At 38.9% G+C, this 12,275-nt stretch overlaps 1 protein-coding gene across 2 annotated transcripts in view; it reads right to left on the bottom strand.

Moving 5' to 3' along the window:
* Positions 1 to 275: 275 nt before the first annotated feature.
* The window catches only part of LOC306878818 (semaphorin-3F-like), a 47,447-nt gene continuing 35,447 nt past the window's right edge, over positions 276 to 12,275 (bottom strand). The window contains exons 10-19 of one of the 2 annotated variants that reach the window (XM_079431361.1): positions 11,501 to 11,615; positions 7,148 to 7,217; positions 4,977 to 5,121; positions 4,643 to 4,865; positions 4,004 to 4,092; positions 3,821 to 3,862; positions 3,424 to 3,581; positions 3,245 to 3,312; positions 2,362 to 2,495; positions 276 to 2,095 (exon numbers count right to left, since the gene is read on the bottom strand). In XM_079431361.1, the coding sequence (XP_079287487.1) occupies positions 1,661 to 2,095; positions 2,362 to 2,495; positions 3,245 to 3,312; positions 3,424 to 3,581; positions 3,821 to 3,862; positions 4,004 to 4,092; positions 4,643 to 4,865; positions 4,977 to 5,121; positions 7,148 to 7,217; positions 11,501 to 11,615 (1,479 nt within the window). In that variant the 3' untranslated portion in view covers positions 276 to 1,660. The remainder of the gene's footprint in view (positions 2,096 to 2,361; positions 2,496 to 3,244; positions 3,313 to 3,423; positions 3,582 to 3,820; positions 3,863 to 4,003; positions 4,093 to 4,642; positions 4,866 to 4,976; positions 5,122 to 7,147; positions 7,218 to 11,500; positions 11,616 to 12,275) is intronic. The other variant, XM_079431362.1, reaches the window with a different exon arrangement.

The following is a 12,275-nucleotide window of genomic DNA, read 5'->3' as shown; positions in this document are numbered from 1 at the left end:
CTCTTGCGTTTGTGAATGACAGAGAGGTGAAATGAATGGCAGAGTTGAAATAATGCAGCATGCAATCTTATAATCGGTATTAAAGAAAATACAAATCACAATGTAATATTTTCTCAATTAATTAAATAGGCAAATCAACATTTGAAGACCAACTTCATTACTTTTGGTTTAACGTGAACAACCTATTGCCTTATTCACTGTAACCTCTTTGGTGTCTCTTTCAATCTTTAAGTTGAGACTGCAGAAGAAAGGAAGTATATGTTCATAGCATTTATGCAGAAAGGCCAACCTGTATTTGTTATAAAATATATAACTTTAATTAGTCAACAACAACGATGAAAAAAACCCAAAACAAATAAAAAATACATTACTATAATATTAACTGTTCATAACATCTAATTCTGGATCTTTTTCACATTGGAATATCCTAAAAAAGACAAAACAAGGGGACAAACCACAGTGATGAATAATGTCTTACAAATAAAAGAAAAAAAACATTTACAACAACCATTTCACACAGCCCGTTTGCTATGTGTTGAGAAAACACAACGGAGGCCAAACAGACACATCAGGTAATTGTGCTTGATTCCATCACTTGTTCGGCAAAGTCCTCTGTCTTTAGAAAACAGTGTCTCTCTCTCTCTCAATTCATTATGTCAAAGACCATACAGCAACACAGCAATATCCAGAATTTGACCACATATCTGTACAGTACAAATACAATTCATGCAAACTCAAACAAGCCCCCCCCCAGTTTAATTCAAAACGATTAATGCTTCCAAATGATTGTCTATTAAATGTTTAGAGGTGCTTGCATGAACGCTTATTACTAAAAATGTCTGGAGAGGTACGTATTTAAAAACAATTCTGCTTTGCAAAAAGATGGACGGGTTTTGAACCCCCAGCTTTTTGCGCGCAATAGTACATATTTATATAAATGAAAAGAACAAAAAAAGTGATGTACATACTGTACAGGAGGCTGTAATCAATAATAAACCAAACATGTAACACACAGAAACGACTTTATATTTAACACACATTAGCATAGCAACATATGGAAGATCAAGAAGATTAAAAGATGAGTTTCTGATGATATTAAAGTGTTTTTTAAAGTCTTTTGAGAGGTCACGGAATACTCAGATGCACCAAATACATGTAGAAATTCTTTATCCGCACATCTGCAGAATGAGAACAGGTGCTTGGCTAAAAGAGTCCGCTAAATGTACAACGGCTTCAGTCCCATCTTTCCTCTGGTATCAAAACATCAAGTGCAGTCAAACTGTCCATCAAGAGTTTCCAACTATCCGGTTAGTGGTATGTATATAAAGTTTTATGATAACAGTCACACGGTGTGTTATATTATGTGAATACCATTGTAATAAATATATTGGAAGAAAAGTAACAATAACAAAATATTTGCACAGATCTATACACAAAACATTTTTGTCTGTTTTTTGTTTTTTTTTGCTCTATTTCCATACAAAGATATCCACAGAATCTAACTATGTACAGCCTACAATAAATACTATGAATTTTCAAAAACGTATTTTCTCCTCGGTCATAATGGTTTTGGGTATACGCTTGTGTGTAATGGAAGTCAAAGACCTTAAGGTCAACCTCAAGTCTCGTTCATTTGCATGGAGTAGGATGTTTTTCCGTCTCATGTCTCAGCCATGCTGCTCTGCTCCTGGTGGTGTCTCCTGTTTCGTGGCTTCTGGAGGTCCTTCTGTACTTCCTTGAGGTCCTTCTTCTTCTGTGCGTGAGCTGCGGGGTCATCCCCCATCTGCCAGTAGTCCTGGCAGTACTGGTTGATGAGGCCCATCTCTGGCTGGCTGAGGATGGTCAGCAAGTCTTTGTACTGCTCTGTGCTGGGCGTCCAGGCGCTGGACTGGAGAGGCGGCACGGCGGGAGCACTGGATTCGGTCTGGATGGTGTTGACGGTGCGGGCGGAAAGGACCACCAGCTGCAGTTTGACCAGCGTGTGCTTGAAGTTCTTCTCGGTTGAGGTGCACTGGTAAACCCCTCCATCGGAGAGCTGGAGAGAGCGCAGGAGGAGACCCTGCTCCGTACGAACGACGCGTCCATCAGAGCGGATCTGAAACACAGGTTGTTGGAACAAAAATTAAGATTTTAGGTTAAAATGTACATTAATGTCAAAAGGTATATTTTGATGTAACTGGTCATCATCCAGATATCAGAATCATCCATTTAAAAAAAAATTATAATAATAATTCCAAAATTTGTTTTTTAAATAAGTATCCACTAATGCTAATTAAGCAAATTTAAGTTACACAACATACAGAAAATTTTACTTTAAAATTACATCGCTTACAGTATGGTATAACATTCTGTCACACATACCTCTCTCCTCCTGTCACTGTTCTCCTTCTGGAAATGCCACTTGATTGACACATGAGGAGATCTGGCCTGGCACTCCAGGAAGGCTGTGCTTCCCTCTACTCCATACTGCACTGTCTCCAACGTGTTCTTATTGGCTGGCAGGAATTAAAACAGAATACTGTCTAAAATCAAAAGGAGCTCTTTTACTTCTTCCAAAATGTGTTTTCAATCTAATCTTTAGACTAAAAGAATCTTAAAAATGCCCCTATTATGGATTTTTGAAAATGACGTTTCATGCAAAGTGTAACACAGCTCTAAGTGAATGAAAACATCCAGCAAAGTTTTCAATCTGAAAGTGCACCATGTATAAAGTTATTGTCTCTCAAAAGAAAGAGTCAACTCTGAATCATTGATACGATTCATTTTTAAAACAAATCCCAAGCCATTTCATGTTGACATCAACATGAAACATTAGCATATTTCCTGCCACTTGTTGGTCTTTTCGTGTTGGTCTGAATGAAAATGCAAATTCATTCTTTGCCACTAGGTTCCGCTTTTGGAGCGGTAAGAATAGCTGTTTCCCCAGTAACATTGTACACAAAGCAGCTCACAAACACTGCTTTTTCAGGCATTAAAGGAGCGATTAAATGAAAATGAGACCAATTGGACCAATCACCGCAGATTAGCTTCACGCAAAGGAGGGCTTTGAAAAAAATGAATCGTTGAGCGAATCATTTGGGAGTTGTTGAGCAAATAAGGTAAAAATAAATGCATATTATAAGACAATGTGTTTTTTTGACCTTGCATGCATGTCAGCCTGTTGTTGGGGACTCCCAAAACCAAAATATGAATCTTTCATTACTCATAGTGCACTTTAAGACTAAGTGTATTTTTGGTTTCTCACCATTGGAATTATAGCCCCTGCATTGTCTTATAGGGTTGCCATACTTCACATCTTGCCTCCGACTTCGCCTACAAGATTCAGACAACCAATTTCAAAGGAGGAAAACAAATCTTGCAAGATATATTCCAAGGATAATGATCCAATAATAATAACAACATTTACACACATGCAGCTCTAACCTTTTTTGGTTTGCTGAGTAGCGAGAGCAGGACTTTCCATCCCAGGCACAGTAAGGGTCTCTGGCCAAGCAGCAGTCAGCACAGGCCTCTCCGTAAACATCACACCTGTGCAGCGCCAGATGAGTGACGCCCACTACTGAACTTACATACAGCTGTTGCTACACAGGAAGACAGGAAAATAAAAGAAGGGTTTCATTTAAAATACCTTACATACTTGGGATTCAAAAAAATCCCAAGATGACAAATGTTCCTCGTTTGTAAATTGCATTGCATTAAACTGTCTGCTAAAAAAACAATGTAAATAATTCCGGTTTTAAAACTATATTTAGTATTATCACTATTAATATTTCAAAAGTAGTTTTTTAAAGTTCTGAATCATAAAAGATGTTTAACTTACCCGTTTTGGAGAAATTTTCATTGTAGTGATTGGAGTTGGAACCTGTAATATGAAAATAATTATAAAAATAAATATAAACGTATAATATAATATAATACAAATGAACAATATGTTTTTGAATTTTATGAAATATAATAACATTTGAATACAAAAAAAAAACAACAAAAAAAAAAACCATCTTACACTGAAGACCTCAACCTCCTCCAGAACCAGCTCTTCAGTCTGTAGATCATCTCTGGGCAAGACAATCACTTTCTGAATTGTTCCTTTATCTGTGAATGACCAGAACAGATGAGTCAGAAATATTTATAATATATAATATTCTTTGTGACTAAATAAAAAATGAAGCTGGCTTGATTACATTTATAGATCTAGAGCTGCTGTTTTGTGTACAAAAGCATTAATATTAACAGTCACAAATTTGGCTGTTCTAAATTGTTATACATTTTCCATACAATTATTATTTTTTAAATTTTAAACCACGTGTTTACAAATTAAAAGTCGATTTTGAATCCCAAATTTCAGTGTGGTCCCAGACTTTTAGACTCCAGAGCAGGGGTAGGCAATGTCGGCTGTCCTGTAGAGTTTAGCTCCAACCCTAATCAAACACACCTGAACAAGCTAATCAAGGTCTTCAGAATTACTAAGGCTACAGGCAGGTGAGGTTTTTTTCAGGGTTGGAGCTAAACTCTGCAGGACATCGGCACTCCAGGACCAACGTTGCCTACACCTGCTCCAGAGTATGCATACTGTTTTTGTAGAAAATAAATATAAATACATAACATAAGACTATGTCTATGTGCAGATGTGTAGCAAGTTCACCTGTTCCCAAGAAAAGAACTTCATAGTTGCCATCAACTGCAGCCACTTGGTCCACTGTGATGGTGGTGAACTCATAATCCACATTAGTACGGACCACTAGGGGGCGCTTGTGGACTGGATAAACAGCATTGAACATGGTCGGATGGTTCCTCATGAAGTTGATAACCTCATCAGGATAATCTTTAGTAGACTTCATGTTGGGGGTGAACGTCCCTCCTGGACACTGAAATCACAAGGATAGCATTGAGGTTTTTTCTTGGGGGGGGGGGGGGGGATTTCTAAGATTGTCTAACATTGTCTTTATAATGTATTAAATTTTACTAATGACACTCACTGTTCCTGGTCGGGGGTAAGGAATTTTACCCTGGTAGGCAACCCACTGGTAGTTTGGCCCTTCCTTATGAGCGAAAGGACCATTGAAGACCATGCGAACATCAGCCATTGAATACACACATACTGCTGAACCTTTAAACACAGACCTAGAGATGCAGAAAGAGAAGAATCCATGCGTTGAAACAAAAAGAGGTGGTAGAAACAGTATTAGACCACACAGGTCTCATCACACAGAGAATGGAATATTGATGTACAAAGTAAAATGTATCTATAGTCTATACACATTACATATGCATGAAATAAAATAGTTGTCTTTATGAAAATATTCTGACCACTATAACCATCTGTAATGTCACAATCCAATAAATTCCTACTCGATAAAATCAAGCCTCAGCCTACATTTGTTTTTGCACTCAGAAACACAGAGGGATCCAAAAGTCATACCACATTAAAAATATGCAATTCAAAATCTAATTTAAACTTGGAAATTAACAAGGTTTCAGGATTTTGAAATATATAAAACAAAGGTTATGCCCTAAAATGACATTAAGAAATACATACGATTATGGACTATTACTAGGTCACTAATCAAATTAAAAAATTTGTGACAGTGAACTCTTTTGCACAAGTTTCATGCAAATTTGAGTGCATATTGGAATAAAAGCGAAAGGGGGACAAATCAAATATATATATAAAAAATAATTTCTCAGTTCAATTTTAGACACTGTGGCGGGAGGAGCAAACGACAGACACAGTGGGCGTGGCGTCAAGCCTCGGAGAGGTTTTTATTAAACAAAATATTAAAATAAAGTGTCCAAAGGGGGAAAAGTGTCCAAAATAAACAGGGATCTGGTGTCCTCGTTGTGCTGCGGGGCTTGTGAAGGAGGGCAGTGTTCAGGAGGGAAGGGTCCAGGTAAGGGGCGGAGTCCGGCGGCCGCACGCGCTCCCGTCTGGAGGTCCCGGGGCGCGGGTGACGGCGGCTTCTGTGGTGGCTTCGTCCAACTCCTTAGTCCCCGGGTGCTCGACGGGATTTCACGGCCCGGCGTCCTGGCCCGACGGCCGTTTCACGGGTGCGGTACCGACCGGACTGCGGGTCCGGCGGCTCGCGTCTCTGGCGGCGGCGGGTAGTTCCCTCTACGCTCCCTTTCCTGGACCCACGAGGACACCAGCGTGCATGCACGGGGAAGAGACCGGTCTCCCGAGGAGAGGCGCGCTCGGTGTTTAAACAGCGGCGGTGATGAGGCTCTATTCTCATCAGGTGCGCCTCATCACACGCCGCCAGCCCTGGCTGTTTCAGCGCCCCTCCTCTCTCACACACCCACTCCCGTCGGGAGCCTGGTGAAGGGCGGCGAATAAGGGACGGGGTGGTGATGATGGACAGGGGGGAGGCAGCCGACTCGTCACAACACAAATAAATATCATTTGTTATGCAAAAACAGAATTTTCACTAGTGATTTTAGATGCTTTTGGACCCAAATGCATGTCTATTTTACAGACATAAGAGTAGAGAATGCATTTTTACAAATTAACACTAATACAGATACAGAGAGAGAGAGAAACGAGAGACAGAGGGACAGATAGAGCTGTGAAATCACTTGATGGAGAGAGTTTTCACTATTATCACCAAGAATGGTGCTTTTGGGTTTAAAGAGCTCAGACAGAGCCCGAGGGCTTCGCAGATTTGATCTGAAATCTACGGCAAGACTGTGAATTGCTCTAACACACACACAGCCTTGTGTATTTACACTAGATGATTAGCATGTGAACCTCATCTAAAATGTTGACAGCTCCCTCTGAGGCCAGTTGTATAATATTTTAGTGTATGAATATCCTCTCCTAACCGCATCTGATAGCGGTGGTATTATGTAGATAAGTCCTTATGAGAATATCAGCTCTCAGATTCACAGAAAAGCTCCTTCCTTTGTGCTGTTGGAGGACTTGTACTACTGTCTGTGAAGCCTGCCAAACACTTGTTATTCAGTATGTTAGAAACAGTCTTCATCAGCGAAGAAATGGGGGTGTTGCCCCGTGGGCAACTGGAGTGTGAATATGAAAGCAAATCTATTCAAGCTTCCTTGCCAATCTGATAAGCGGCCTGATTAGTAAGAGGCGTCGAGGAGAAGTGAGGATTGGATCTCGTATTTGGGGAGAGACCGCCGTGAACTTACGCACCCAGACACGGAGAAGACACCGTAGATGACAGGATTCTTGGTGTCTTGGGTTTTCTGGATGTACACGTCCCCTGAAAGAAAGATTGAATTACTTTAGATCCTGGATTTGAAAACAAATGAGCTAATGTACAAATGAAAGTGTGCACTTTGGTGGTGACAAGGAAGCACATACTTAGTAGTAAGACAATGAGTATGTAATGGGACATATTATATTATAACATCATGTGACTGTGTCTTACCACAAGTTTCTTGGTTGCATAGCAGCTAGCTACATTTAGCATCTAGCTAAATTTAATATTACTTAAAAGTGATAAGAGATCAAATTTAGGAGATAAAATGTCACTACTACCTGACAGATATCACTGAAATCCCTGCTGAAAAAAACAATCACAAAAATTCTAATGGTTACCATTACAAACAACACAAACCATTAACTTTTAACCATTAAAAATGGTTTGCTGTAGTGTTTTTGGGACATTACATTTGGACTTAGAGGTTTTAACAAGCCACCGATAGAAGGCAACCAACCAGTAAAGACTAATAGGCACCATATAGTTTCCATTAAAACCAGTACAATTCTCATTATAACCAGTAAAACTATTACGAATACTGTGATGGTTTCTATTGTTTCTTTTGGTGTCCTTAGAAATCACATGTGTCTCTGTGACGGCTATGGGCTAGGGATACAGCAAAAAAGAGACAGGAAGTGGCCCACCATTTTTACAATTAATCATAATATGTGTCCAATCAGAGAACACTCTGATATTGCTTATATTTGGTGATACCTGGTTAGCTAACAAGTATTTGGAAGGCAGAGTTTTGGGTGTGTGGTTAAGAGAATTAGGGATTAAGTAGATATTGTAATGCAGATGCTAACTGTTAGCTGAAATTAGCGAAATGGCTAACGGCTTTGAGTTTTAGATTTTTACATTTAAAACGGTTTAAGCAGCTTTAGGTTTTGCCTTCCTTACTATTATTGCTCTGAAAAAATTCAAAACAGAACAGTCACAAACTCCTCCCTTGTTACACATGGGGTTTTGGGAAAGATTAGAACACTTTGAAATTTCACTGGAAATCGTACGCCATTCAAGCACCTCTGGCATGCTGTTTTTGCCCCTAAAGGGAAAAAAATGAGAAGAGAGGCAAAATATCACATTGAAACCCCAAGAAACTGTGTTTGCTCACAAAACTTGTGTGATGGAAATAATATGGGGGGAGAAGTAAAGCTATATTTAAAAGCTTTAGCAACAAAGGCAAACTTTCTTGGGGGCAAATGTATGCAACGTTTTGAAGGGAATTCTTGTGTGTGAAAATTAATACATTTTGAGAACAAACGCAAAAGCATTGAAATGTACTTTTTTCTCCAATCTCATATTTTTTCCAATCTCATATTTTTTCCATCGCTATAAGGGGCTCCATAGTTTTCGATGTACTATGGGATGCACTAATTCCAGTTGTATGCTCTATTTGTTTAGGAAGCCTGGTATAGCAACAATGGCTAAACCAATGTTTAGGGATTAATCTTTTTTTTTTTGAACAATGGATTGTTTAAGAAACGTTTGAAATCAGTCATTAATTTTGCAGCTCAGTTTAGCACCACCAGTGACTCCAACATTTCTGCAGCTTCAGATCATATTCAGATTTGATCTGTCATCAAATCTATCTCCGTTCAGTAACATCACACAAAACACAACGCATTGAGAGGACAATCTTTCCCTATCAATGTTCCTCTCTGTCTTTGTCTCAGTGTCCAAAATTCTCCAGCTTTCAACACAAATTAACCACAAAGGACCAGTAATAGTCTGCTAGCCAATCCGAAAAAGATGGAAAAAGGCCTTTAGGAGAAACAAAGTATAACGTACAGAACGGGACCTTTTTTGGGGGGGGGGCTTCATCGTAAAAGCAGTTGAGCTCCATTAACGTTTTACTTGAAGGACAGTGTATAAGGGGGATAGGAGATAGAGGTACATAGAAAAGGGTTAAAAAAAGGGGCAGGAGGAAAGAAAACAAAAGGAGACTCGGATAGTTTAGAGAATAAGGAGGGCAAACAGTAAAAGCATAGACAGATGTCCCATCAAAAACAGAACGAAGATGACCTCAGACGGATAGTCACGGCTAAACGGACTAAGTAATCAAGTGCTGAGGGAAAATCCCAGACTACAGCGAATGAATCTCGCTCTTGCCAAGCCACAAAAAACAACCCATAAAACCTCACTGCCCCTCTGAGGAAAAGAGAAAACATCCAGTCAAAAACTCCACTGACAAGTTCATTCCTCAAACACAGTGGCAGAAGGAGGGAGAATGACCAAATAAGTGAGAAAGAGAGATGGAGAGTCCTGAGGGTACCTCGTGTGCTATGTTAGGGCAGCTGTGAAATTAAGCAAACACAGAACGACCGCTTACTCAATTTATGCACATTGCAAAAGCAATAAAATTCCAGCATTCATGCGCTTACATTCATTTGCCTCTGAAGAGTGGCAGAGGCTGTTACAGCTGGTTTGTCAGCCAATCCTATTCAGTCCTGTCAATCAAACTCTCCCACACCGGGAAAGACTCCATTTTGTGTAAGCCTGTTAAGATGCAGCTTACATGCATGCATTACCTCACACATGTGCACAGAAATGCACAATCATATATGAAGCATAATGTAAAACCACAAAAAAGCGGTTTTCAGGCAGTTTTTCAAAGCCCAATTTGTCATTTTAAACTCTACAGCAGGGTTCCTCAAATCTTTCCCTGGAGGTCCAATCTGCCGCAGAGTTTAGCTCCAACCGTGATCAAACTTACCTACCTGTGATTTTCTAATGATCTTGAAGACTCTGATTAGCATGCTCAGGTGTGTTTGATTAGGGTTAGAGCTAAACTCTGCAGGAGTGGGCCAGATTCGAGGATGCCTGCTCTACAGGAACTTCAGTTTCATACTCAGAACTGCTTGCCTCTATATATTTCTCACAGGCCCTTGTGGCACTTTACGCTTAAGCACAAATGCTACATGCTGCACATACAGGAAAGAGAGGAAATTACTTTTTCCAAGTTATACCCTCTGGAGAGACATATCCATTGAACCATCAGACATGAGCGGTTTCCACAAATGAGCTATATCATGCCCTATCCTGAAATAAGAGGCCTCTTATTTCAGCAAGTATACCGTGAAAATGAACAGAACAGAACTGAATATAATGTAGGCTACCTTGGGTGAACACCTCACTTTATATATGGAGTCAATCAAATCGTAAAGCCATTTTATTTCATGTTTTATAATCACAGAACATAAAATGTCCCCAAGATATCTGAATTAGATGGAAAGATTTATCAAATAATCCTCACTCTAACAAAAAGTGTCATTGTCATCATGTTTGTCTTATACATATACTATGACAATACCACGTTTTTGGCCATGTACCATGCTAGTACCATGGCATTCTTGAAAGTACCATTTAAAAAATCATAAATTGCAATACAAAGTACAATAGTATTACCATCTGATCACTTATGGTATCACCAAAATTCAGTTCTTTTTGTACATAACGTTTTGTTAAGTACACTGACAAAAAGGTATTACGGTATTACCATGGTATTTTGGACATGTACCATATAATAATAATAAAATAATCTAATTATAGTACCATGGTACTTAACATATTTAAAAGTACCATGCTTTTATCTGATGATGCTAACACTTTACCATGGTACCACTGCAGTACTTTGTTGTAAAGGTAAGTATCATGCTATATCAAAGTACCATAGTATTACACTTAAGAAAAGGTAAAAAAAAAGTACTATTGTATTAGCATGGTATTCTGGATATGTACCAGATCAAATTATAGTACAATGGTATATTAAAAATATTTTAAACTATGGTTTTATCTGATGAAACAATCCTTTACTATGGTATTGCCTCAGTATTTTTTGTAAGGGGGCATTATGATGGTATATATCAACTTACTATGGTATTACACCTACAAAAAAGTAACAAACAGTACATTAATATTACCATGGTAATATCATGGTATCTTGGATATTTACCATATAAAAAACTAAAAATTGTATTATGCTTAATATACTCAAAAGCACCATTGTTTTATCTGATCACACCAGTTTTTCACTATGGTACCACAACAGTAATTCAACTATATAGAACTGTACTTTAGGACTGTTGTACTTAATTTAAAATGTCCTGTTCTATTAAATTCAAATTAACAGTCAAAGAGGATAATTAAACATGGTATTTAAAAATGTAATATTGTACAGCATGCTGATCTAAATATATCTTATTTAGATCAAATGTCAGTAATCAACATCAGAAATTATTAAGTCACAGGAAATTTCATTTTCAACTAAAAGAGAGACTTACGAAGCTCATCGAAATGTGTCTCAATGCCATCAGAGCCAGTCACAGAGCAGATGAGCCGAGCCTTCAGGAAGGTACTCCACTTATTCACCAGACAGCAGTGTCCTCCATCATCATTCTGCAGAGGAAGTGACGTCACGTTAGCCATGAAGATTCACTGTTAGACACCACACAAATTCTAGCTGTAAAGTTTGATTTGATGGACACCTTGACAGTCTGTATGTGTGAAATTAAGCCATTGCTTTACATCAGTATCTGTCCTTCTCTCAGGGCTATTTCTGTGGGTTTGCATTAACTGGCTGTGACTGGGTTGTAAACATTGGCTTTGAGCACTGCTCAGCCCCATCTGCTGTGGACAGCAGCCAACTTCAATAATGAGACGCAGCGATGCCCAGTGACCAGCCGCCAGCAGCTACCCACACATTACAAACATGCTTCTTTGATTCACATTAGAACAGCAAAAAATAACCAAGAAACAAGCGGTTGCTCATGTAGGAGGCATTGGACAATGATGGATCCCGAGGATCTGTCAGTCAACAGTTCTGTCCTGCATGGACATGATTTCTTAAGCATCATGTTCAGCACAGGAACACCCAATAATTGTCAAATGTATACTATTGCGGTGCTTAAAAGAACAATGAATGGGATTATGTTAACATTTAGTCATCCTCATGTCGTTCCAAACTCTTATGAATTCCTTCTATGGAACGTAAACTAAGCTATTTTGAAGATTGTACTTGTCTGTCTTTTCTGTACAGTTACAATAAATGGGGACAGA

The sequence above is a fragment of the Barbus barbus genome (genome assembly GCF_936440315.1).
Source record: "Barbus barbus genome assembly, chromosome: 13".
Lineage (NCBI taxonomy): Eukaryota > Metazoa > Chordata > Actinopteri > Cypriniformes > Cyprinidae > Barbus > Barbus barbus.
The sequence above is the reverse complement of the archived record's forward strand: the minus strand, read 5'-3'. Positions and strand labels throughout refer to the sequence as shown.